The sequence below is a fragment of the Pteronotus mesoamericanus genome, unplaced genomic scaffold (assembly GCF_021234165.1).
Source record: "Pteronotus mesoamericanus isolate MK-2021 breed Mesoamerican mustached bat unplaced genomic scaffold, CSHL_Meso_final scaffold_167, whole genome shotgun sequence".
Lineage (NCBI taxonomy): Eukaryota > Metazoa > Chordata > Mammalia > Chiroptera > Mormoopidae > Pteronotus > Pteronotus mesoamericanus.
Window position 1 is genome coordinate 3,600,703 of NW_026555308.1, and position 27,875 is coordinate 3,628,577.

A 27,875-nucleotide genomic window follows, 5' to 3' on the forward strand; every position below is an offset into this window, starting at 1 on the left:
GCCCTGATCAGGAAGCAATCCAGCTACCCTTTGGTTTGCAGGCAGGCACTCAATCCACTGAGTCACACCAGTCAGGGCTGAAATGTCTCTTTTTAAAGATTTTTATTCATTTATTTTTAGAGAGAATGAGGAAGGGAGGATAAAAGAGAGGGAGAGAAACATCAGTGTGCGAGAGATGGCTGCCTCTCACACACCCCCAACTGGGGACCTGGCCTGCAACCCAGGAATGTACCCTGACTGGGAATCAAACCAGCAGCCCCTAGGTTTGCAGGCCAGCACTCAGTCCACTGAGCCACACCAGCCAGGGATATATGGATTGTTAAAGGGACTTATTTAAGAAAAAGATCAAAACTATGAACAATAAAATGACAAAAATACATATTTATTAACAATTGAATCTAAAAAACAAAGTAAGCAAACAAGAATAATAGAGAATCATGGATATGGAGAGTGTTTTGATGGTTGCCTGATGGGAAGGGGATGTTGGGGAATGGGTTAAAAGGTAAATATATTAAGAACTACAAATAGGTAGTTGTAGGATAGCCATGGGGATGTAAAGTACAGTATAGAAAACGGAGTAGCCAAGAACTTAAACACATGACTCATGGACATGAACAATGGTGTGGAGATTGCCTGAGGGAGTGGGGGGTGCTGGGGGGTGCTGGGTGGAGGGGGCAAACGGGGAAAATCAGGACAACTGTAATAGAATAATCAACAAAATGTAATTTTAAATAACACTTTTTCTACTTTCCTTTCCCTCTCCTTCTGGAGCACCATATGCACATGTTGGTATGCTTGATGGTGTCTCACTGGTTTCTGCTCATGATTCTTCAGTCTTCTTTCTGATTCTCAAGTTGGATAATCTTAATTGGTCTGTAAAGTTTCCTGATTCTTCCTTCTGCATGCTCAAATATGCTCTTGAGCTCCTCTAGTGAAATGTTCATTTCAATTTTTATATAATACTTTCTACTCCAAAATGTCTATTTAGTTCATTTTATTTCTATCACTTTCTTGATGTTCTCTATTCAGATGTGGTTTCCTTTAGCTCTCTTAACATTTTTAAAAGCTTGTTTAAAGTCTTTGTCTATGACTTGGGGTGCTGACCACACAATACAATATATAGATGATGTTTTAGAACCTTGTACACCTGAAACCTATATAAATTTATTAACCAATGTCACCCCATATATTCAATAAATTTAAAAAATTGAAAAACAAAAAGATTTGTCTAATAAGTTCAGTGTCTAGGCTTCCTCAGGAATAGCTTCTACTATTACTGCCTTTTCTTACTATGGCCACACGTTCCTGTTCTCTGCTTATCTTTTTTCTGTTAAAAACTGGACATATTAATGCAGCAGCTCTGGAGATCCAATTCTCCTCCTTCTCCAGGGTTTCTTGTCTGTATTCTTTCTAGTCTGTGGCCACTGAAGTCTCTACTCAGCTTAGTGGTCGGACAGAGATTTCTTTAAAAAACAGGAACCAACTTCCCAGTCTTTGCTAAATAGCTTTGTATGCTTGTTGGGGCACATCTTCATCTCTCAGCCAGCCAGAAGACAACTCTGTCCTAACCTTTGCTTCCTGCTTGCTCAAAGCCTCAAGATCATCGGAGGTATTCTCAGGTCTTTCCTGACCACACACCCAGCCTTGAGCATGTATGTGGCCTCTTAGACTCTCAGGAATAAGAGCTTTGGGAAGCTCCTATGGACATCTCCTTCCTCAGTTTTTCCTTTTAAGCTTTGTGGGTAATCTTTATACTCCAACTGTTATCTAACACCTCAGACAGCTACAAAGTTAAAACATTTCCCTGTAATTATTTTCAACACATGTCCTCTAAGGAGAGGGCTTTTGGTGTTAAGTACACAAGCTCTGAGTTGAGTCAAATACAGCCTTATAAGCATGTCTTCTAGGGAACCATCAGACAGGTCTAGTAATGTGAATTCTCCAAGACTGAAACTTTAAAAGCACTCCAGCTCTGCTCTGCCCCCTCCAGTGACTGTCACAGCTACCCTAGCATTTAAGGGCTCAAGAGCTGCAGCTGCTTTTGGAACCTGGGAGTACAGGCCCTGGAGATAGCTCCCAGGGACAGGGGAGTGGGGAGGTGGGGAAAGGAGGACTGCAAAAAGCAGCCGGCAAAATCATAGGCTTCTAATGAACAGCAGAGCTGTGACTTAAGACAAATAAATGGCAAGTACTTACCTCTCTGTCTTTCATCTTTGTACTATCTATACCCAGAGAGGGCAACAGAACTCAATAAACACACATTAGACAGTTGAGCTGCTATATCATACCTGTAATCCCCAAGAAATTGCTTAGTCAGAGTGACCCTTAATGAGGAAGGGAGAATCAGCTATTTTTCTTTTTTTTAATATTATTTATTGATTGCAGAGAAAGAGAAACATCGATTTGTTGTTCCACTTATTTATACATTCATTGGTTGATTCTGGTATGTGCCGTGACTGGGGATCAAACCCTGATGTATCGCCACAATGCTCTAACCAACTGAGATACCTAGCAGGGCCAGAAACAGCAATTTTCACAAAGTGCATACTCTGTGCCACTTTGTCTCTGCTTCACCTTCATCTTTTCACTGACTCCTGAAAGCAGCTCTCTGAGATCGGTCCTGTTTCTCTCCTCCCCAAGCTCAGGGAGGCTGAGTCAAGTATGGAAATGAGTATGGTAACCAAAGGGAGAGAGAGATCCCTCCTGTGCTAAGGGACAGACACAAACCCTGCAACTGGCACCTCCAACCTTAGGAATCTCTCAGCCCAAGAAGCTTTACAGATCATTTGGGGAAAAGCCACCACCACTCTCTTCTCTCAACAGTGCATAGCCCATCATAAGTATACAATAAAGTCTCACAAAGCACAAAGCACTAAATCTTTCTAACAGTGTAAACACCAGTTTCACAAATGATCTTACCTGGGGTCCTGAATAGGGAAACCTCTCAGTCTGGGGGATAGATCCTGGGGAACAGGCTGTCCCAGAAGTCCCAATGCTGGAAGGCCACTGGTTTTCACTGTTGCTATAGCGATTCTTGGTCTTCATATAACTTTTCGTTTGTTTGCGAACCGAGCTTTTATGTGCATTATCCGAATCCTGTGGCAAGAGGTATGTGTTTAAAGTTAACACTGAAAGATTAATCACCAAGAAAATATACATTAAAAACACAACGAGGTACCACCTCACACCTGTCAGAATGACTATCATCAATAAATTAACAAACAACAAGTGTTGCTGAGGATGTAGAGAAAAGAACCCTCATGCACTGTTGGTGGGACTGTAAATTGGTGCAGCCACCATGGAAAACAGAATGGAGATTCCTAAAAAAAGTGAAAAATAGAGCTACCATATGATCTAACAATTACACATTCTGAGTACTTATCTGAAGAAAACAAAAACTAATTTGAAAAGATACATGCATCCCCATGCAGCCTTACTAGTAAATAGCCGATATTCGGAAGCAACCTAGGTGTTCAACAGATAAATGGATAAAGAGGTCGTGGTACATATATACAATGAAATATTATTCTTATTCAGCAATAAGAAAGATTGAAATCTTGCTATATGCATCAACATGGGTGAACCTAGAGGGTATTATGCTAAGTGAAATAAGTCAGAGAAAGACATGCCTTATGATTTCACCTACATATGAACTCCAAAAAACAAAACAGAAACCAATCTACAGATACAGAGAACACGCTGATGATTGCCAAAGGGGACGTGGGTGGGGGAGATAGGAATAAAAAAAGTAGTGTAGAGGAAGACTTCATGAGCTCTAGGGTCAGCCAGAACTGGTTTTATATTCCAGCTCTGTTAATAATTAGTTGTGAAACCTTTGACAAATTCCTTACAAAAAGAAAAAAGAAAACCAAAACACAAACATCCAGAACAGAACTGCTCAAAACACAAAGTAACACAGCCCTGGCCAGTATGGTTCAGTTAGTTGGGGCACTGTCCCCAAAACTGAAAGGTCGTGGGTTCAATCCCCAGTCAGAGCACATGTCTAAGTTGCAGATTTGATTACTGGTCAGGGGTGCAAACAGCAGGCAACCAATCAATGTTTCTCTCTTTCCCCCTCTCCAAAAAAATAAGTAAGTCCTTGTGTGCCCTGGCTGGTGTATCTCAGTGGGTTGAGTGCCTGAGTGCCGGCCTGCAAATCAAAGGGTGGCTGGTTTGATTCCCAGTCAGGCATGTGCCTGGGTTGTGGGCCAGCTCCCCAGTAGAGGGCATGTGAGAGGCAATCACACATTGATGTTTCTCCCTCTTTCTCCTTCCCTTCCCCTCTCTCTAAAACAATAAATAAATAAAATCTTTTTTTAAAAAAAGTCATTGTGTGATAAAACAAACAAACGAACTCTCAATGTCTCCCAGCTGACATGACTACATCCAAACTGCTCTCTGCCCCATGATTTGAGCTTCTACTCTCAATCTGTGCCACTTTCCTCACAGTGTGAGTAAGAACTGAAACTCCCTCCACCTGCCACACAGAGGCTACCACCAAGGTCACCTAAACCCAGGTGGTTGTCCTGGAGGGTGGCCCTGGACCCTGCATGTCCTAGCCAGCAAAGATGTGCATTAAATCCTTGTTACGAGACTCACCCACCTCAAATGAACTGTTAACACCCGCCAGGATACCACGAAAGGGGAGGGGGATGAGAAACAAGAAATGAGGAGAAGCCTTACCTCATTGCTCTCCAAAGAGGCCTCACTGCTGACTCCTGGGGCTCTTGCCAGGCCCTCGCTGCTGCTGCTGCTCTGCACAGCCCCAAGGTGGGCACAAAAGGCCTGCTCTTCTGACAACGGTGAAGACAAGGACAGCTGACTACAGGTCTCGCTCACAGTGCCTGCCCAAAGCCTATGCTGTTTCAACGACTCCTTTGACAGTTTACTGTGTCTTGTTTCATGCTGTGTCCTGTTTCATGCCTGGCCTGTGCCCTCCCCTCTATACACATGGGCAGGGGTTTTGTCTGTTCTGTTCCCTGGTAAATCCAAGGATTTAGAACAATGCTTGGCACACTGGGCGCTCAGTGAACAGCTGCTTCACTGAATGAATGAATGATACATATACCATAACAAAGACATTTCCTTGAGGGCTCACCAATCAAGAAGGTAAACCTCCCCCAGATCCAGCATGGAGATACTGGCTGGAAGCTTCTTCCCTTCTGTGGCCATGCCAGATTCATTGACTGTCCTCAAAAGAACCGGTGCCATCTTTGTCTTTCACTTTCTTATTCTTACTGGATAGACGCATCACAGCACTCAAGCCCCGGCAGGATGGGTGGGGACATGCACACAGGAATCCTAAACCTAACAAAGCCCCCAGCCAGGCAGTGTAAGGTGGAGTGGGGTGGAGGTGGCACACGTACCCCGGCTGCTGCTGCTGCTGCTCTCCACATCCCGATCGTTGATAGGGGAGGTGACATCCCTGAAGCAGAGACCCTCCCCTGCCAGGAGGTTCTCATCACTGCTGTTGAAGGTGACATAGCCCCGTGGAGGCACCTGTTCTGTGGACAGAATGGGGCATATAAACCCACACGAATACAAAAGGGAAGATGAGCCCTGACTGGTATAGTTCATTTGGTTGGGCATCATTCCACAAAATGAAAGGTCACTGGTTCGATTCCTGGTCAGGGCACATGCCTGGGTTGTGGGCCGGTCCCTGTTCGGGTCTGTGGGAGAGGCAACCTATTGATGATTTTCTCTCACATCAATGTTTCTCTCCCTCTCTTTCTCCATCCTTTTCCCTCTCCCCTTCTCTCTGAGAATAAAATCTTTTAAAAAATAAACAAAAAGGAAAAGAAAAGGGAAGACAAGTTCCTCCTTCCAAACATGACCACCTCCTCAGAGGAACCTCGATGTGAAGAAAGACCCAGGATTTAGGCAGGCCAGAAGGAAATTTTTATCTTCCTGACCATTATCTCATCTGCACACCACAGTAACCTGGACATACTGTTATATGTTGTTCGCTGGTGATAAGACAGACTCTGAGGGGTTGAGAGACCAATCTTGTGTCCCGCAGCAAGTGCACGGTGGAGTCAAAGCACCTGATCAATCCTGGTGCCCTCTCCCACACCACGCTCTCTCTTTTCCAAATGCAAAGAGTAGAAAATGGTAAGCTGTGTTTACGATCTCCTGAGCTCAAGGAACACTATACCATTAGGTGTCCCTTTTAGCTGGAAGTATCTAATCTCACCAGCCTTTATGGTCCCTGTAAGTTTTTAACATATGCTTTAACGGTGTCCTCTTTCGGTCAGTCAACTCCACGCAAAAGATCTGGCTGAGCAGGAAGGTTGGAGGCCCTTGGCTAAAAATTAACTATAGTAATACCAAATTACACAACCTTTGAACGTATCTGCCTACAAGAAAACAAGGAGAAAATACAGAACACAAACCAGAGAGAGTTCCATTCCAATTCCCCTGCCCTTTCCTCACAGAAAGTACATTTATTTGCATAAAACAGCCTGGCTGATAGAGCCATGACTAAACTATTTTCTTCTTTATACTTTTCTGTAATTATCAAGGCCTTTTACAATCTGCATATTTACCATTCAAAAATGATTTCTGTTGTAAGGGGAGTAAGTAATGGGGAAAAAAACAAAAACAAAAAAAGTTTTTTTGCAATTGTTGGCAAAGAACATGTATACCTGTAGAAAACCGAAATATCACGAAGTTTAAGAAGAGAAAACAAAACCCCTGAAATGTCACAACCAAGAGTCAACTATCATCATTATTTTGAACATTCTTCCAGCCTTCTCTGTGGGTGCAAACAAAAAAATTGTGTGCAATGAGCTTCAGCCATGGATTATTTGAAAACTTGAGAGAATTCCATTTTTAAAAAACGATTCATTGGATGGCTGCACAGATTAACTGCATTCCACCTCCAGGGAAACATCCATCCTTCCTATGCCCCGACCATATCTCAGGGTGGGACAGGTGGCATGGACTCCTCAAAAAGGAAGAGACTGTCACTCAAAACTAAAACAACTTAGCCAAACATACCAGAACCGTGTGCTTATAAGCACATCAGACAGGAAGGCTACGAGCCACACCACCACCCTGCAGCAGGAGCTTGCCAGCAGCTGGGGGAGGACCTTCCCCACTGGCTCAGTCAGCTCACCCCCACAAGGACGGCAGGAGAAGTTGCACCTTGAGTTCTCAACTCAGCACTCCTTCCAAGGTTCTTAGAAGGAAATCAAGTTACTCATACTCTTGACTGAAATATGATCCTCTGACTAGGAAAGTTGGTTTCTTCCAAGGCCAGGCTTCAGAGGGATGTTTGTTCATGAAAGGGGCCTATTTACCCAGACCACTAGACCAGCCCCTTGTCCTGGCCACTGATGGGTGACAGACATCAAAGGATGATGTAACTTATATGCAAGTCTTATCACTTAGTCAAACCAGACCAAGAGTGTGAGCTTAAAGCCCAACTTGAGCCCTGGCCAGGTGGCTCAGTTGGTTGGAGCATCATCCCACATACCAAGAGGTGGCAGGTTTGATCCCTGGTTGGGGTGAGTACAGGAGGCCACCAATCACCATTTCTCTCTCACACTGATATTTCTCTTGGCCCCTTCTTCTCTCTCTCTAAAATCAATAAACATAGCCTCTCATGAAGATTAAAAAAGAAAAAGAAAAAAGAAAAAAGAAAAACAACTTGCCCTAAGAACTACTGGTGCCTCCCTCACTCCCCAAGAACACTGTACTCAATATTCAGGAGCTGACAATTTGAGAATAAACTCAGGAGATCTGGAATCTTGGGGTCTAGAATTTTAGCCCACCAAGTGCATGAGGCAACAATTCTCAGAGGGATCTGAACATTGAATCCATCACCTGGAGAAAAGAGCAAGAACGGAGTCATTCCATGTCCTGGCCCAGAGGTACATCCATCTCAAGCCGAAAAATATGTTAAGTAGCATGCTCAGGTGATGTGGCCAGAGACAGGAAGTAGGGCTCAAACATCACACTGTTCCTATACTGGCTGACCCACTATGTGATGAATGAAATCTGCCTAACTACATTTCTGCTGCTGTTATTTGTCATTTTAACCAATGAAAAGACAAATCAAAGGATGAACACAAATCCAAGATCCAGTCACTGACTAATGTATTTCCATCACTGCCATCAATTTTGAGTCTTTGAGCTGCTGCTTCTACCCAGCGGCCCACATTTCAGGAGGCTACATTGTTCTTCTCATCCAGGTAGAATCCTTGAAAGCACTATCAAAAAGCCATCAGGAAACATGGAACACTCACCATAGCAAGAAGGCTGGGTCTTGCCTCCAAGTCCAATAGCTGTGATCCTGGCCAAGGCCCGAGGCCCCTCATGGATGCTGAGGCCCTTTTTCCGACAGGGTCTCTGTCTCTGAGGAACAGGGCAGGATTCATCTGAAGAGCTCAGATCTTCATATTTTTCTGTGGGTCAAACAAGAAAATGTAGACAATTTTTCCAGTGATAAACTAGTTTACTAACCCTCATAGTAAACTGGAAGAAAATCACTCATAATTGGTTTTCTTAAATTAAGAATAAAAATATGTTTCCTAGGATTTCACTTGTAAGAAATGCCATAATGGGATTTCCAGTCAAAACGGTAGAGTAAAATACTGAATGTCAACTATAATTGAAAAAAAAATTTTTACTTTTAAATATAACTTTAAAAAAAAAATATTTATTTACTATTAGAGAGGGGAAGGGAGGGAGAAAGAGCAGGGGAAGAATATCAATGTGTGAGAGAGACAGTGATTGGTTGCCTCTCACACGCCCCCAACTGGGTGCCTGGCCTGCAACCCAGGCCATGGGCCCTGACTGGGAACCATCAAACCGGAAGCCTTTCGGTTTGCAGGCCTGAGCTCAATCCACTGAGCCATACCAGCCAGGGCTAACTAGAACTTTGTAAAAAAATTCCATAATGGGCCAGTTCACTGCTCAGACGGGCTATGGGGACGTCTGGGGGAACAGCAAGCTGCTTAAGTATGAGCTAAAATGAAAAATTCTGTCACAATAGGGGAGTCTAAATTCTTACTTCTTATTCTGCTCATTGTCTGGGTTTGAATAATTTTTTATAACAAGTGTGTGTTATATTTACAATCAGAAATAAATTTTGTTCTAAGTTGAAAAGATAAATAATATCCATTCATAAACATATGGCAGCATCACTCATGATTTCTTAGCCCTTTTATATTCTCAACCTGAACAGCTTCTTGGGAAACAAGTGCTACATAAGGCTTGTCTGCAATGCTTAGGAAGTATTTCAAATCACCGCTCATCTGAACTTAAATGCTCAGCATGCCTCACAGCCATTACTGTTTTATCACTTTCCATAGTTTCCTGTATTTTGTCATACCCAGAAGGCAAAACTCATGGATACGTTTGTATCAGGCTCTCATCTGATATGATCTCATCTTGGAGTTCGTAAACTGGGGTGGAGACGTAGAAAAGTCCCTCATTACCACTGCACTCTGTATAAGCTAGTGCTTATTACAAACAGTCCTGAGGCCAGAAAGGAAGCTGGGCAAAGCAGACCCTGGAAAGGGCGCAGGCTCACTCAGATGTGAATTGAGAGCTCAACCCTTAGCAACTGTCCAGCAGCTCAGGCAGTTACTGACCCTGTTCCAAACACAGACCAGGGTCTCAAGTGGACCACTCCCTCCTTTCCCTATTTAACTCACTCCCTTCTGCTCCAGGACCTATGTCCCCAAGAGGAGACCATGGTCCTGTCCAAGCAGAAGATGTAGTCATAAAAAATTAATGTACAAGGGAGGGGGAACCAAGGAAAAGGAAGCTCTCCATGAATTTGAACCTTCCAACATGTTCTCTTGAGCCTACACAAGTCAGCAGGAACCACAGAGAGAATCTCACAAATCCCACACCTTCAACATGACCTAGACCACAGAGAGCACCGCAAACTTCAAAGTTCCTGCTCCTGTGAGGAGCAGACAAATGTCCCTCTCCAGCAAAGAAATATCCAACTTGCTCAACTTCTATTCTCTGTGAGGAACAAAGCAGTTCTAGGAAAAACCACACAGAGGAGAGACAAGGGGAAAGAAGTGCCAATGTCATTCCCAGAAAGATGAAGTCCATTCTATGGGCAAAAATTACAAAATAAATAAATAAATAAATCCTGGTGGAGCAGAGCACAATCACAGGGAAAGGACTTAGGAATGCACATGGGAGCTGGGGGAACAGTCAGAGGAGCAGCAGTCCTTCTGGGGAGACACATCTTCTGGAAACTGGGCAGTGAAGGGAAAAAGCAAGCAGGGGAAGTTCAGGACCTAGCAAGATGAAATTTTATCAGAGGACACATGATGCTTGGGCATCCCACTCCAAAAACAAGAAAGGCCACCTAGTGAGGAGACTGTCCTTGGACCCTGGGGAGGAGGGAGCTCCTGGACTGGGATTCACACACTGGCCAGACCACCAAGCCTGGTCTGTGAAGTGCAGAAGCACCAGTGATCTTCACCTACACACACATACTGCCGGGAGCACACCACATATGGGGATCAAATACTCGGTAAGTGAAAACATTCCCTCTCTCCAAAACTCAACCAATGAGGAAGCAGAAAAAACTGTGACATGACACTCTGAACTCCAGATCCTTCAACAGCATCTGAGGGCTGGAAAAAGCACCCTGAAACAGAAACCCAAAACCGAGGACAAAAAGACACATACACACACGGAATGATGAGAAAACTGAACTTAGAAAAAAAATGAAAGTAGAAAAAAGAGTCAAAATTAGTCAAAACTTAAAAATAAAAACTATATTACCAGGTGCCCAAATAACAGATATGAAATGGAAACTGAACCCAGAGGTGTGGAAGAAAATTATGAAAACCACCAAAGAATGAATGAGATAGACAAAGAAGTAAAAAGGGTCAGAGAGACATGAGGGAGATGGGAGCCAGCAAAATGAAAAATGACAAGGGAAAATAACCACTGAAACAGAAGAAACTTTTAAAAGCAGAAGGAGAAAAAAAACTATTTTCAGACCTATATGTAAATAAGTTTGAAGTCGGGATGAAATGATTTCCCAGGAAAATATTATTTATCAAAATTGACCCCAGTGAAATCAGAAAGCTTAAGCATACCAATTTCTATAGACGAAACAAACAAAAAACCTATCAAGGAACCACCTCACAAAAAAGACTGGCTCAGATGGTTTCACAGGAAAATCCTACCAAACCTTCAAAGGCCATGGGATATACCAATGCTGCAAAAATTGTTCTAGAGCACAAAAAAGGGGACTACCACATTCACTTTATGAAGCAAGTATAATACTCATACTTATACCTGACAAAGACAGAACAAGAGAAGGAAATCACAGACCAATATTATTTATGAATGAATAGTCATATAAATACTAAATAAAGCATTAGCAAACAGGATCCAACATCACAGTAGGAAAATAATACACCAAGTGAGATTTATGCCAAGAAGGTAAAGTTGGTCATTATTAGAAAATTCATTCATATATCACATTAACAGAGCTAAGGAAAAAATTCACAAACATTTCCCGAGATGCTGAAAAATGCTTTGACAAAATTCAACACTTATTCCTACAGAAAACACTCAAGAATATAGGAAATTGACAGATATTTTATTTTTTTCCACTGATTTTAGAGAGAGGGGAAGGGAGAGAAAGAGATAGAAAAACATCAATTTGTTGTTCCACCCATTAATGCATTCATTGGTTGATTCTTGTATGTGCCCTGACCTGGGATCAAACCCTCAACGCTGGCATATCAGGATGACACTCTAATCAACTGACCTACCCAGCCAGGGCAACAGATACTTTCTTAACATCATAAAATATATGCATACCTTACTCTTAAGTCATTATCTTACTTAATGTGGCATTTCCACTAAGGTCAGGACCCAGTGAATGTCCGCTACCTCCACTACATTCAACATTCTATTAGAAGTATTAGTCAATGAAACTAAAGAAATCAGAGGTATAAAAATCAGAAAGAAGTAGTGAATATAACTCTACTTGCAGATTATATGGGAACATACCTGGAAAACCTTAGAGAATCAATAAATAAAACTAACTCAAACAATGAAAGCATTGAGTAAGGGAGCAGAATGTAAAGTTGGTACACATTCCCTGACTAGCATGGCTCTGTTGGTTGGGTATTGTCCTACAAAACAAAAGGTCACTGGTTAAATTGCCAGTCAGGACACATGGCTGGGTGGCAGGCTTGGTCCCGATCAGGGCACATACAAGAAGCAACCAATCGATGTTTCTCTCCCTCTCTTTCTCCCTCCCTTCCCCTCTCTCTAAAAAATAAATATTTTTTAAAAACTGGTATACAGACATCAATATCCTTCATATTCACAGACAATAAGCAGTTAGAGGATATGATGGTAGTGAAACTCCATTTACCACAGCAACAAAGAAAATCAAACACTTAGGAATACACTTTAATTATATACAAAACAAACACGAGAAAAAAAATTCAAACCATCCTGTAAGACACAAAAGTACACTTCCGCCATGGCTGGTGTGGCTCAATGGATTGAGTGCTGGCCTGCGAAACGAAGGGTCGCTGGTTCAATTTCCAGTCAGGGCACATGCCTGGGTTGCAAGTCAGGTCCCCAGCTTGGGGCACATGAGAGGCAACCACACATTGATGTTTCTCTCCCTCTCCTTCTCCCTTCCTTTCTCTCTCTCTAAAAATATATAAATACATAAAATCTTTTTTTAAAAAATCCACAGGAAGAAGGAATTAAAAAAAAAGCACACACTCCTTTTGTTAGATGGGATGACTCAACAACATAAAGGAGTAGTTTATAAATACACCACAATCTCAATATCAACACACTGTTTTTAAGGAGCTAGACAAGCTGATATTCTAGTTCATACATACAAAATATATTTATCACTAGGAAAACACTGAAAAGGGAAAGCTGTAAGGAAGACCAGCCCTATTAGAGTAAAACATATTATAAAAAACCTCTATAATTAAAGTAGTGTGGCTCTAGTGTGTGAATAGACAGAACAGGAAGAACAGAATAGGAAGTCCACAGCACAAATGGAAATTTTGTGTGACAAAGACAGTCTCTCAGATCACTAGGTCAAAGCTAGACTTTTAAATAAATGATGTTAGGACAACTGGATAGCCATTTGAAGAAAAACCATACCTCACACCATACATAAAAATAACTTGTATATGGGTCAGAGATTTCAATACAAAAAATGAAACCATGTCAGTACTAGAAGAAAACATGGGTGAATTCTTTATTTAAAAAAATTTTTTTAATCCTCACCAGAGGATATGTTTTTTTAAAATTGATTTGTTTTTTTAAAATTGATTTCAGAGAGAGAGAAACATCAAGTTGAGAGAGAAACATTGATCAGTTGCCTCCTGTACATGCCCTGACCAGGGATTGAACACGCAACCTAGGTATGTGCCCTGAACAGGAATGGAACCTACAACCTTTTGGTTATGGGATGACTCTCCAACCAACAGAGCCATTTGGCCAGGGGAACAGGTGAATTCTTGTACAACCTGGACACAGGGAAAGATTTTTTGTGACCCCAAATCCAAAGGAAATAAAAAAGATTGATTAATTTACTATATAAAATTAAAACATTTTGCATGGCAACAAACACCATTTAAAAAAGTCAAGAAACAAAAACCAGAAGCCAGAAAAACAAAACAAAACAAAAAACCCCAGAAGCCAGCCCCTTTGTGAGGCTGCCCTCCTACCTCTGGGCAGGCACCACATACCCGCATCCTGTGTACCCAAGTTCAGCCTGGCAGGTACCACTCTATACCCTAACTAACTTGTCTTCTCCCATTAGACAAGCAGGCCTCAACCCTGACTGCACAATGGATTCACCAGGGAAGACACAGGTCTGGCAAGGCTGCAGGGGCCAATACTCTCAAAGCAGGTGAGAACAGGGAGCAGGATTCCAGCAGAAGGTGAAGCCGCAAATGGGTACCTGGGCTCCGATAGAGGCTCTTGGGCAAAGAAAGTGAGTGAGCATCTATCAACCCCACTATCTTCATGTGTCCATACTGCTTGGCCAGCATTCGGGCTGTGGCTCCACTGTGGTCTCTCGTGTCCACTTTGACTCCCTGTGAAAGTTGGTAAGAGAACAAGAGTTAAGAACCTCCCCTGCAAAGCATCCTCACTTCCAGGGCTGTGGACCCAGGACAAGAGGTGCGATGACTTATCACCACCTTGGAAAAGTCAACACCCAAGGTCCTCGAAAACTTCACAACTTTGGGAGAAAAGGCAAAGACCTGTGTGGTCTTTCATTCTCAATATTAAAAGTGGGGGTGTGGGGAGGTGCTTGCTGGCTCATCATACAAGGCAGTAACCCAGCCATCTCATAGCTGAGGCAGCTCTCCAGGTTCATTGCATTGGCTTTCAGCTGCCTTGGGCAGGCAGATACTTAAAGGAGAGAGGCAGCCAGGTGCTGCTCCAGGTGAGGAGGATAACTCAGGCTGCTGTGCGTTGAGAGCCTGCCTGCACCCTTGGCACCCAGGCATGCATCCACCTCACTTCATTCTCTTCACACAGAAAACTGAGACAGCAGATTTGCTAGAGAAGCAGACTTTAAAAGATATAATCAGGATAAGAGCACCACCCTGCTGAAAAAGAATTTGGTAACACTTATCCGAAGCCCTAAAAAGTACTTAGAGTCTTTCAGCACAGTAATTCCACTTCTGTGACTCTGTCCTAAGGGAAAAATCCCAACAGAGAAAGCTTTTACGCACAAAGATGTTTAACACACCATATTCACAATAACAAAAACCTGGAGACAACTTAAATGCTCAGGGGAGGAAGGTCCACTATGTTACTGTCAAAAGGCACAAACTTTCAATTATAAGAAATAAATGCTAGGGATGTAAACTATAGTACGATGTACAGGAGAGTTGTTAAGAGAGTATATTCTAAGAATCCCCATCACAAAGAAAAAAACCATACAGGGTAGGACAAAAGTAGATTTACATTTGTTGAGTATGCAAAACAAGAGTTTGTCCTTATATTGTTTATTAATTATTGTATTACTTTCTTTTTTAAAAATTTTACTTATTTTTAGAGAGAGGGGAAGGGAAGGAGAAAGAGAGGGAGAGAAACATTCAAGTGTGGTTGCCTCTCGCGTGCCCCCTGCTGGAGATCTGACCCCAACCCAGGCATGTGCCCTGACTGGGAAACGAACTGGTCACCCTTTGGTTCTCAGGCCCACGCTCAATCCACTGAGCTGCACCAGCCAGGGCTGTATTACTTTCCATGCGAATAACTGTAAACCTACTTTTGTCCTACCCTGTATATATATTATCTTTATGAAATGATAGTAACTAAATTTATTGTGTTAATCATTTCAAGATATACATAAGTCAACTTATACAGTGATGTATGTCAATTATCTCAGTAAAACTGGTGGAAAAAAGATAATTTATAGTTTCAGTTTGATAGAAGAAATCCAAAGGTTTCACCCAGAACAAACAATACCATCTTCACTGTAGGGTTTTAACTAATATCTGTTTTTAAGCCTGAAAGACTTCAACTTCAGGCTATACTAAAGCGATTCTATTCCTTACTAAGAACTGAGAAAGAAAAGAGAACCAAAAACAAGAAGGTCCCTGAGGTGAAGAAAGAGAATATTAAAATTTCTATTTACCCTTTAAATGTTCTTTCATTTTTCTTCCTATTTTATAATGTATATATTACTAGAAAATTACATAATCAAAATTCATTCGGATCAAAAAATTTAGAGACCATGGACAGGTAGTACAGTGGGTGTACTCATCAGGTTGAGGGCCACTGGATCAATACTCAGCCCCCTCCTAAGAGAGGACCAAACACACCTTGACCTATTCTGCCCAGAGTGAGCTGTTGGAGCCTGGCCCCAGTGGGAAGAAGGGACATGGAGTGCAAGGGAAGCAACCAGAGCCCTTTCTTTCCCTGGTGAAGAGCACAGGGTGCCTCACCTCATCCTCTTGCCCATCTCCAAGAATGAAGCCTAGATACTGAGGGGCAGGTCAAGAGGCCTGGTGGGTCCATCCCTCTGGCTGACCATGACTTAGCAGGAGGAGATCTGCAGGGAATAAGGAGTAAGCCACACAGGACAAGCTGGACAGCCTCCCTAGCAGTGGAACAACCTGGCCCATCAGCCGCAAGCTCCAAACTGAGCCCACTGGCCACCTACCTCAGCCAGAAAGCAATCACTTGAAATCGACCAACACATTCAGCTGTTGATTAGGGGGCTGGAGGAAGAACTCCTTGATTTCCTGAGTTTGATAACTGTATGTGATTATGAAAAACAAAATTCTTGTTTTTAGGAAATCTGTATGAAAGTGTTGAGGGAAAAGGGCATATGTCAACAACTTATTTTCAAATGATTTTTAAAAGATTATATGCATATAAATATACAGAGACATAAAATGTTAACACTGGGGAATATAGTACAGGTGTGCAAATTCTTTGTACTATTTTGTGATGTTTAAGTCTGAATCTATATCAAAGTTTAAATTTTTTTAATTTTCCAAAAGAAATCCATTACAGTTTGTTTTCCTTCAATACAAGATGTCCACACACAATCTCAGGCCCAGCTGAAGAGTAAAGGAGACCAGGGCACCCAATGAGGGAGTAACCTGCATGGTGATAAAAGATCTAACGTCTCTGATTCACCAATATGTTTTCCATTTAAACCACTACATAAGTGACTTTCTTTTACAATTTCCAGTTCTACCTTATTTAAAATCAGGCAAATAATTAAATAAACCAGACTCTAGCCCTGACTAGTGTAGCTCAGTGGGTTGGGTCTCATCCTGCAAGTTCAAAGGTTGCTGGTTTAATTCCCTGTCAGGGCACATGTCTGGGTTACAGGCCAGGTCCCAGGTGGGGAGCATGAGAGAGGCAACTGATTGATGTTTCTCTCCCTCTCTTCTCCTCTAAAAATAAATAAATACAATGTTTTTTAAAAATCAGACTCTAAACTCAGAAGTAGAGGTTATGCATCTTGCAGTTCTGGGCTCCTGCCCATCTATTCTTTTGTTTTTGTTTTTTGTCTTTGTTTTTATTATTTTTTTCTGCCTATCTATTCTTGGCTCTAGGCTATGTCTTAAGGATCCTAGTCCATGTCTTAAGGATCCTAGTCCATGCAAGTAGACTTACCTTCAAAGAATAATTATTTGTACAAAGGGAAGCCCAAATGACCAATAATATATGAAAAGATACTCAACGTCACCATAAATCTGGAACAGTAAAAATCAATAGGACATGGCTCATCTGATACCATGTAGGCGGTGTTACTGAGGGTGTGGAAAACAAGAGCTATAAAATACTATCAGAAGAGTATAAACTGGGAGAACTAGGGAGGAAAGCAAGTTAATAGTCTCTAGTACAGATGCACCCACCCTACCCACCAAACTTCTTTGAAGAATATATCCTGACCTCCTAGAGAAATCCCTTCACACATGCTTGAGAAGGCAGGTAGAAAATGTGAATTGCAGCACTGTTAGAAATAGCGAAGTGAACAGAACTTAAATGTTCACTAAAAAAGGAAGGATAAATGTAATATATTCATATATTCAATAAGTGCAGAGCTGTTAAAGTGAATAAACAACATCTACATTTACCAACACTGTTGAATGACACATATAGTCTGGTTTGTTATTTATACAAATCTTCAAAATATATAAACAAGTCTATGCATTGCTTAAGGACACATAGTATGTGATGAGAGCACAAAATCAGAGACAGGCAAGGTACAGACCAGCATCTGGATTGTGGTGACCTCTGAATCATGTGGGTTAGTTGTATTATCTTCTTTATATTTTTTATAGGTTTAGAGTACATAATGTAAGATTCATAATTCTTGCTGCTATAAAAAGTGTCAGTTGGTACAACTTGCTCTTCGAATGGCAATTTGGCAACATCCATCTTAAGACTATACTCTCACTTTACCCTTCTACCTTTAGTACTGAACCGTACAGAAGAGGTCATGAATATGTGCAGAGATATACATGCACAGATATTCTTCACAGCACTGTGCATAAGAGAATGGTTGGTAACAATCTAATTCTATTTGTAGACCGCTTTATAGAAACTTTAATCCAACCCTACAAGGGAGTACTATGCCCCACCCCACACACACAAGAAACAAGAGAGCTTTATATGCTGATATAAAACAATCTCCAGGATAGACAATTAAGTTTTTTTAAAAAATGCCCTGGCTGGTGTGGCTCAGTGGATTGAGTGCCAGCCCATGAAACAAAGGGTCACCAGTTCGATCCCCCGCCTAGGGCACATGCCTGGGTTGCCGGCTGGGTCTCCAGTTGGAGGTGTGCAAGAGGCGACCACACATTAATGGTTCTCTCCCTGTCTTTCTCTCTCTCTTCCTCTCTCTCTAAAAAGAAATAAATCTTTAAAAAATCTGTTGGAAGAAAAACAAGTTGGGGAGCAGCCATAGGAGAGTGACCAAGACACTGAGGCAAAGGCCAGAGGCAGGCTCATGGTACACCTTCCGTCTCATCTGCATTTTTACCATGTAAATGTACTGTCCCCAAATTCTTTTTTAAAAAGAGATACATGTTAACATTTTATTATTCTAAAGTTCCCACCAATAAGAAAAAAAAACCCCATACAATAGAAAATTGGGCCAAAACATAAAGAGACAATTCATCAAAGAATTACAAATGGAAAATATACTATAAAATGTTCAGTCTCACTATAAGTACAAACCAAAATGAGATGCCACTTTTCTCCCACCAGATTGGAAGAAACTTAAGATGGGTAACCTTCCATTTGAAGGGCTGGTAAGGACATGGAAAAATGGGCACCTTTGTATACTACTGATGGGAAGGACAAAAGAACAACTTTTTAGTGGGAGTTTGTTAGGACTTTAAATATAAACTAAATATTTTCCCTACTGGATTTTTTAAAACAACTTTATTAAAATATAATCATATACTATCAATTCACCCACTGATAGTGTATGATTCAACGGTGTGCAACCATCACTACAATCAAATTCAGGACATCTTCATCACCCTAAACGGAAATCCTGTACCCCTTAACCATAGCCCTCTCCCCAATCTTCCTATCCCCTCCAGCCCGAGGCAACCACTAATCTACTTCCGTCTCTCTAGATTTGATTATCCTGGACATTTCAAACAAAAGGAATCATACAATATGTGGTCCTTTGCATCTGGCTTCTTTTACTTAGCACCACATTTTCAAGGTTCATCCCTGTAGCATCCTTTTTATGCCCGATTAATATAACACATTCATCCATATTTTGGTTGATGGACATTTGGGTCGTTTCCACATTCTGGGTATTATGAATAACATTGCTATAGACATTTGTGTTTAGGTTTTATGTGGATGTGTTTTCAGTTCTCTTGGGAGTGGAATAGCTGGGTCACACGGTAACTCTATGTTTAAATGTTTGAATAACTGCTAGACTGTTTTCCAAAGAGTCTGCATCATTTACCCTGCAGCAGTGTATGAGTTTTCCAGTTTCTCCACATCCTCACCAACTCTTACTGTTTTTCATCTCTTTATTAGACATCCTCATAGATTCAATTTGCAGTTCCCTGGTGACTAATGATGTCAAGCATGCTTTCACGTGCTTATTTGCTATTTATATATTCTCTTTGGCAAAATGTCTATCTGGATCCTTTGTCCACCTTTTAATTATCTTTTCATTAGGACCCATTAAATTTAAAACATGAGCACTAGCAATCCCTCTCGTAAAAATACAGTATATAGAAATAACTGCATGTATGCTGAAGCTGTATATATAAAAGTACTGCCTGGAACACTGATTATAATTATAAAATGTTAGAAACCTAAATTTCTGCTAATAAGGAACTGATTAAATTAACTATGGCACAGGTTATGCATGGAATACTATACAAGGATAAGAAGTCTATGGCATACTAAGTGGTTTTTTCAAAAGCTGCAGACCAAATATACAGAACTATTCCACTTCGTCCAGAACAAAAAGTACTATATTTAGAGGTGTCTACAGATATTAAAATATACTTTACATACTTTTCATATAACAGTCTTTTCAAAATTTTTATAGGAAAAGGCATCCTTTTTTACTCGCCACTGTACCCCTTACATCTAAGTATCACTTAACACTTGGCATCAATAGGTACTCAATGAAAATGTGTTAAATAAATGGAGAGCTGTTATTTCTGTGTAGCAGGAAGTTCTGTTACAGTTGATACTTCAGTGACATTATTTGTCACTTGCTGTGGGTAAATTATAAGCCAATGAAGGGGGTCGCTTACATGATTCAGAAAATACTGCACAATTATTTCATGGCCAGCTGCAGCTGCTTCCATCAAAGGAGTGAATCCATATACTGGCTCCCTGCAAGACACAGTCCAATGATTAGCAGAGAAAAATTCTGCCAGAGAGATGCTTCCCTGATGCAGAACAAAACCAAGTTGATGTAAAGTCACCCATCATCCCTAAGTGCAGAGGTCTCCCTCTTGCAAGAACTAGTGGGGAGAGAGTTCTTACCAACACATCAGCCTTATGAACCCTCCTAGTTTCTACTGCAACCCTAGTCTTTTGTCTTAGACATTGTCTCCCTATCTTCACTCCTTCTAAGCTGTTAGACCCTGCTATCTCTTAAGTGTCCACTTCAATCACCAGCAAAAGGCAGCTGCTGCCCTTGACTGTTCACAGAAAGCTAATATCTCCCATCCATCTATCCAGATCCTATCTTTTCAGTTCAACATTCTCCAGGAACCCTCCCAAAATCTCTGGGACTAATATGTACCCACTTTTACTATGTTTGGTACTTGATGCTTATTTTTTGTTTGGTTATGGTTAACTCAGCAGTGTCTTCAGAACGCCCCTTAACCCTCACTTCTTTCCTGCTGGTTTAGAAGACATAAACCAAACTAAATACTGGGTTTCATCCACACTAAAAAAACAACATTTTTGCATTTTAACATCTCTGCAGTCAGAGTATGTCTCAAAACCCATACACAGGTGAGTTGCAATTTAATTAGTAGCATTTTTTTCTTTCTTGGTGGCATGTAAAGCTATGTTGTGTCTCACAATAGATGACATCAATCAGGGGCTGTGGACAGTGCCAGTTGGATGCTGGGTTGAGAGAGGATTATCATCACCACATTCTTTAAACAATATCCCTTCCAGCTTATAAAACTCATGACTGTTTTCAAAACATCATCTCACCAAATAAGGACAAAAGGACAAAAGGAATTAGTATTTAATCCATGTCAATTGACTACCATTCACTATGTTAGGCCCCTGGCTTATAAAAGAACATGTAATTCTTCTAACAACTCTATAACATAGATATTGCTATCCCCGGTTTTCAGATAAAGAAAACGAGGCTCAAAGAGCTTAAGGTGCTGCATCCAATGTCATGTGACAGATGTATAAAAAAGCCAGGATTGTCCCTAGGCATTCTGAACCTGGATGGGGCTTTCTCTTCTGCCTCTTTGAACCCCTCATAAAGAAGAGGGGCTACCCTGACTCTGGCCTGTAGCTGCCTCTATAGTTGCCCTCTTTAGAGTTAGATGTGACTGTACCCACTCCTCTGGCCACTTAAGACCTGGTAATCACCTCACGTTGGCATTTGCCCCACTGTCCAAAAGGAACTTGACCATCTGCTGATGTCCCGCGCTGGTGCAGTGGAAGAGCGCAGTCCAGCCTTGAATGTCCTTCATTTCTAGCTCAGCACCTTGCTTGAATGAGAATTCAATTCAATGAGAATGCTCATTACAGCCTCGCCTACTCTGCACGGGGCAGGTACCCCCCAGGCCATCATGCTGAAAGAATCAAAGTGAAAACACACACACACACACACACCCCCACACACACCACACACCCCCACACCCCCCACCCTCTCTAAAATCAATTAAAAAAAAAAACATTCTTAGAAAATCCATGACCAAACAATCCTATCTTTCTAATTTCCATTAAAATTCTAGAAAACATTTCCCACAGAAAAAAAAAAATGTGGGCTTCCCAACCCAGAGTTTGTGACCAGGGTATGGAAGTAACATCCACTTCCAGAAAACATCCTGTGTAGTTCATGCCCCACTGTCTTTCCTCTTCCACAGTTCTTGCCTCCAGTGGAGCTAACAACTGTTGATCAACCCACATAGTTTGTGCCTCTCATAGGTTTCTGGCCTTGAGACCCCTCGTAGCTCACCTGCAGGAGAAAGTAAGCGATGCTTTCATTGCAACACACACATACACCCCTCCCCGACCCCCCCATGGCCTACAGTGGTTCACATCTCTGCCAGATCAGCTAGGAGCCCCTCAGATTTCTGGGCTTGAGACCACTCGTAGCTCACCTGCAGGAGAAAGTAGGCGATGCTCTCGTTGCCACAGCTGGAAGCCAGCATCAGTGGAGTCTGCCCTTCTGGGGTCGGCACATTCACACTCACCCCCGCCTCGAGCAGCAGGTGCACGATGGTATCGTGTCCAATGTAGGAGGCATACATCAGCGGGGTCCAGCCACCACCATTCTTCTTATTCAAATCTAACTCTCTCCTAAACAAACGCAAGATATGCTAGACGTGTCCAGCCATCTCACACGTGGGGTTTACCAGAGCTGGAGTTGAGGCCAGGGATGCTGCTAAACATCCTACAGTGCATAGGACAGCCCTCACCACAAAGACTGTCAGTGCCAAGGTCGAGAAATCCTGACCTAGAGTTTGACTACCTTCCACCAACAGACCACAGTCTGCTAGTCCAGTGCTGGGGGAGAGGAAAGACAATGGAATCCCACTGCAACTGGTTTCTCCTTTGTCACCTACCCTACTGAAACATTCTTAGAGCCCAGCTGGGTAGCTCAGATGGTTAGAGCATCGTCCCAAGGTTGTGGGTTCAATCCCGGTCAGGCACATACAAGAATCAACCAATGAATGCATAAATAAATGGAAAAACAAATCTCTCTCCCCCCACACCCTCTCTAAAATCAATTAAAAAAAAAACAAAACATTCTTAGAAAATCCATGACCAAACAATCCTATCTTTCTAATTTCCATTAAAATTCTAGAAAACATTTCCCACAGAAAAAAAAAATGTGAGCTTCCCAACCCAGAGTTTGTGACCAGGGTATGGAAGTAATATCCACTTCCAGAAAACATCCTGTGTAGTTCATGCCCCACTGCCTTTCCTCGTCCACAGTTCTTGCCTCCAGTGGAGCTAACAACTGTCGATCAACCCACATAGTTTGTGCCTCTCATAGGTTTGCACATATTAAGCCATACCATTCACTAGCATCTTCTGTAGACTTTGGGATGCCCACACAGCCATTCTGAAATGTTCTGTTTCCAGGGATGCAGTAACAACCACTGGCTGGGAAAGCTGCATGAAGACCAATTCGTCCTCGCCACGTGGCCTTCATTGACAGAGAACTCAATTCCACATGGAGAGGGAAGGACCTGACTCTTGGCAGAACATATCTGAGGCTCTCTCATCTCCCATCAGCCCAATCCCTCATTCTGTTGCCTCCAACTCCTTCTGTCCTCGGTCTACCTTACTGTACGTCAGTCTTGGGCTTGCCAGCATCACAATCCCCATCAGAACACAAACACTTCCCTCTTCTCCTCTGTGGAGCCATTCTGAACTGTGCATTTTACCAGCATACTGAGAGTTTGAAAAGCCCAAGAACACCAAAGGAGCAGAGTTTTAAGTGGGGTCTTAGTGACCCTGCGAGGGAGATGTGCTGCCTGAGTACTCAGCTACACAATCCCAAAGCCACCTGGTACAGGAGTACACAAGGTTATCCCTCACCACAGTGCACTTGCACTTGATTGGCCAGGTTTTTATAGGTGATAGCTCTGACTTGGGAACTGGAAATCTGAACTTCAACAAGGCTCAGCTTTGCCACCCCAGAGCTGGAAAGTGCACATATCAGTGTGGACATAGATCATTTTTCTGGGTTATTGACGAGAAATGGGAATGTGAGCACAAAATGTGGCAGACATAATGGGGTGGAGGCAAGGGGACAGATTCTTTTCCAAAAATTACAGTAGGTATCACACTGTACTACAAACAAGAAATAACCGAGGGCCAATGGGGCTGTGTTGGGACTTAATATACGTATAACATTAGTAAAAATGGTATGTGGCAGTTAGTTCAGGTGGCAATCCTCGAAGGGGCAGATAAACCTTGCTGCCTCCTCCTCCTCTATGGCAGAAGCTGGAGAGAGAAGAGGGCACAGGGGATTAAAACGAACCCCTTGGGAAAAGGCCCCAGGGCCTCATTTTCTATCTTTATTTTTCTTTGAGCATATCTACAATTAGTGAAAACAATAAAATTACTCTGGTTAAAGTAAGCCAGAACTGTTTCTAGGTAAGCCTATGAAAAAAATTTAAACTAGGTTTTTCTTCCTGGGACTAGAAACTGGCTTCCTTATTAGAGTCCAGCATAAATCATTACTGACAACTGCCCAATAGAAGTAGGATTAATCTAACCCATATGTATTAAATGCCCACAAGGCCTGGTTAGCTTACTAATATCTCTATGTGGGAGCTGAAGCCACTAATTAGGCAAGATTTCTTACCGCTGCACACATTCCTTCACCACTTCATACTGGCCGATGGAAGCTGCTGTGTGAAGATCCAAGGGGACAGCCAGCTCCTCCCAGCTGACCTGCGCACCCAGCCCATGCCACATGGACAAGCTGCGAGTCAGGAGTTCTGGCTCACTGGCTTCATCGCTGAGTTCCGACATTGCTGTGGAGGGAGGCCCCAGGGTTAGGTCTTTCTTTCCTGGTGGTTCCAGGGAATGAATCAGGATGGTCACACTCCTATCCACAGTAGGCAGCTCTCACTCTCTTAGCAGTCTGCTTCCCAATGCAGTCAACTCCTTCCTGGGACTGACTTAGACAACTTCCTCTCATTACATATTGTATGATTTTGTGAGTTTGTCATGAGACAGTAAAAGAAGAGCATATATAGTGAATCATAAACCCTACATATTTTTCTCATTAATCCGCAGGCCCCACATTCTAGAAAGGGTATCTTCCAGGAACTCAAGAAGCCTGCCAACTTCTTGGAGAGTCAGTAAAGAAATGCTGATTGGGTCAGTGAACCAAATCAGCTCTTGCATGTGGTAGGAAAGAACCCTAGACTTACATTATATCAAAATTTAGCTGTACTGCTTAGCATCTCCCATCCTCAGTTCCTAGCTGTCTAATGGATACATAATATCTCAAAGGGTTGCCATTAAAGACACAGAGGGAAAAAAAAAGACACATGGAAGAACGGGTAAACAAAGAGTAGCACATTCACAGGACGGAATGCTACTGGCAATAAGCAGAAAGAACAACAGCTGATATACACAACATTGGAAGCAATCTCAAACACTGGCTAAAAGCTAGATTCAAAGGCTACCTACTGTATGATTCCATTTATATGACTTTCTAGGAAAGATAAAACTAAAGGGTTGGATGGACAGATCACTAGTACCAGGAGTTTGGGGTTTGGGGCACAAAGGGACAGCCAGAGGGATTTTGTGGGTGACAGATCTGTTCTGCATCTTAACTGGTAAATATTGGACTCTATGCATTTATCAAAACTCATTTACTGTATGTAAATTTTTAAAAGATTTTATTTATTTTATTCTTTTAGAGAGAGGCAGGAAGGGAGAAAGAGAGGAAAACATCCACGTGTGGTTGCCTCTCATGTGCCCCCTACTGGGGACCTGGCCCGCAACCCAGACATGTGCCCTGACTGGGAATCAAACCAGTGACCCTTTGTTTCACAGGCCAGCACTCAATCCACTGAGCCACACCAACCAGAGCTGTAAATTTTTTAAAACAAACAAATTTTGAAAAAAATTGAGAGCCTCTATCATACAGACTAGGATGTGTTTGGTGTTCAGCGAATGTTAAGTGACTGCGAATCTACCTATGCTTCCCTTGAAAGTAGGAGATATAGGACAACACCAGAAGAAATGTCTGTGATTATGAGAGCCCTTTATTCTGGGAATCCTATCTAAATCAAGGTCAAGTCATTAGCTTCCTAGTAGAACCTTCAGGCCCAGGAGTGACATCTGTCTCCTGTTCTTTTCTGGGTGGGAAAGAACAAAGAAGCAAATATAGGAAAGGGAAAGAAACAGAAAACAAAGAAAGGCCACACATCCAGTTCAGATGGCCTAAAGGTACCAAATCATTTCAAAGATGCCACTAGGACCTCAGTCTCTACTAAAGAATCTTTCCAAGCCCCAGACGACAGCCAAGATGGCCAAACAACAAACAAACTGCCAATTTGGAGGCCAAAAAAATGTGTAGGACCTTTGCAAGAGTATGTGCACATGTGATGGGGCCTACAGGCAACAAAATTCAGAGCAAACCCCTGCCTCCTAGAATCACCATCTTTCACACGGGCAGGGCCTGAGTTCAAGGAGCTCTCACTTCACAGGTGAGCACCCTCAACCACAGCAGTCCTGACTCACCGGGCCTGGATTAGAAGCCAAATAAGCTGGGTCAGTTCAGAGCTCTTTTTAATACACCCCTCAAGCTTTCTGTGGGCGTGTCTCTTCCACCCCAAATGCCTCCTGGCGGGTGAAGCCCCTGTTGTCTCTCCTTTTATTGCATGCTCACATGTCTGACACCCTGAAGAGTGCTCAGGAACAATCAGAACCAGACTCCTGCTCAAGGAGGTCACTGAGAATACGGATATGAAGGGACCAGATAGTTATTACTTACTTTTTACCCTGCCACATGCCAGACACTCTACAATGACAGGGTATTCGCTATACAATGTCTTTTGCATGTCGCTTCAAGAACTCATCTCCAAGAAGTAGTGCTAGGAATAAAACCCCTTTTCACTCTACCTTTTGGTTCCGCCCATTTTGTAAAATACTAAGTATCCATTACTTTAAAAACACGCAAAGCGTTAACGTAGGAAAAAAAAAAGATGACGTAGCCGGTGTTTGAGGTTGCTTCCAATGTTGTGTATATCAGCTGTTGTTCTTTCTGCTTATTGCCAGTAGCATTCCATCCTATGAATGTGCCACTCTTTGTTTACCCATTCTTCCATGTGTCTTTTTTTTTCCCTCTGTGTCTTTAATGGCAACCCTTTGAGATATTATGTATCCATTAGACAGCTAGGAACTGAGGATGGGAGATGCTAAGCAGTACAGCTAAATTTTGATAAGAAAAAGAAAGGGAAGAGATATCTGTAAAAGCCCCAGGGCACCCCTTTTCCGCACAGGCTCGTGGGCCTTCGCCAAGGCCGGGGTACCCCAACTTCGTTCTCAGACCATGGGGAGGGTTCCCAGAGCAGAACCCGAGCGCCTAGAGCACTGACGTCCCTTGGCGCCTCTTTCCAGTAACCCTACACGGAACGTGGCTTTATAGTGCCCGCTCCACAACAGCAAAAGCAGAAGCTACGAGTCATAAACTAAGACAGCGAACAAGCTGATGGGTTAGGATGCCCCGCTCCGGGTTGCGCAGGTGGACAGCAGGTGCCGGCACCAGGCAGGGCTGGGCCGCGGTGGACCCTACCTGCGTTGGGCTTCGGGCCCTTAGCCGCCTTCGGCCTGCTGCCGCCACCAACGCCGCGTCCGCTCGCTGCTGCTCTCCTTCGGCGGGACTCACTCTTTGCCGCGAGCGTTTGGGACCCCTCCACGCCGGGTGCCGCCGTGACCGGACCCAGTGGCCCTGCTCCCGCCCCGGAAGTGGTTACAAAGGCGCGGAGCACGCCGGGATGCTCGCGAGTCCCCGGGGCAGCTCCGGACGCTGTGGAATTTGCTAGTCCTACACCGGGACCTTCCTCTCAGCTGGCCCGGCTCGCTGTAGGACACCCGCTGCAGCCAATCAGCAGGGGGAGCTCGCTCGCCCCGCCCCTCCACAGACCATAGGAACCAATCCTATTGCAAGAGAGGGAAGAACCTCCAAGCCCCGAAAGAGACGC

General features: G+C 42.8%; 1 protein-coding gene across 3 annotated transcripts in view; it reads right to left on the reverse strand.

Moving 5' to 3' along the window:
• ANKS3 (ankyrin repeat and sterile alpha motif domain containing 3) overlaps positions 1 to 27,609 on the reverse strand; it is a 33,670-nt gene extending 6,061 nt beyond the window's left edge. Inside the window, exons 1-10 of one of the 3 annotated variants that reach the window (XM_054589539.1) lie at positions 27,467 to 27,609; positions 24,518 to 24,689; positions 22,299 to 22,497; positions 21,562 to 21,683; positions 20,250 to 20,331; positions 13,937 to 14,072; positions 8,250 to 8,408; positions 5,367 to 5,504; positions 4,684 to 4,793; positions 2,920 to 3,096 (exon numbers count right to left, since the gene is read on the reverse strand). In XM_054589539.1, the coding sequence (XP_054445514.1) occupies positions 2,920 to 3,096; positions 4,684 to 4,793; positions 5,367 to 5,504; positions 8,250 to 8,408; positions 13,937 to 14,072; positions 20,250 to 20,331; positions 21,562 to 21,683; positions 22,299 to 22,497; positions 24,518 to 24,687 (1,293 nt within the window). In that variant the 5' untranslated portion in view covers positions 24,688 to 24,689; positions 27,467 to 27,609. Of the gene's footprint in view, positions 1 to 2,919; positions 3,097 to 4,683; positions 4,794 to 5,366; positions 5,505 to 8,249; positions 8,409 to 13,936; positions 14,073 to 20,249; positions 20,332 to 21,561; positions 21,684 to 22,298; positions 22,498 to 24,517; positions 24,690 to 27,466 lie in introns of those variants that run through there. The other 2 variants (XM_054589540.1, XM_054589541.1) reach the window with 2 other exon arrangements.
• Positions 27,610 to 27,875: the final 266 nt, after the last annotated feature.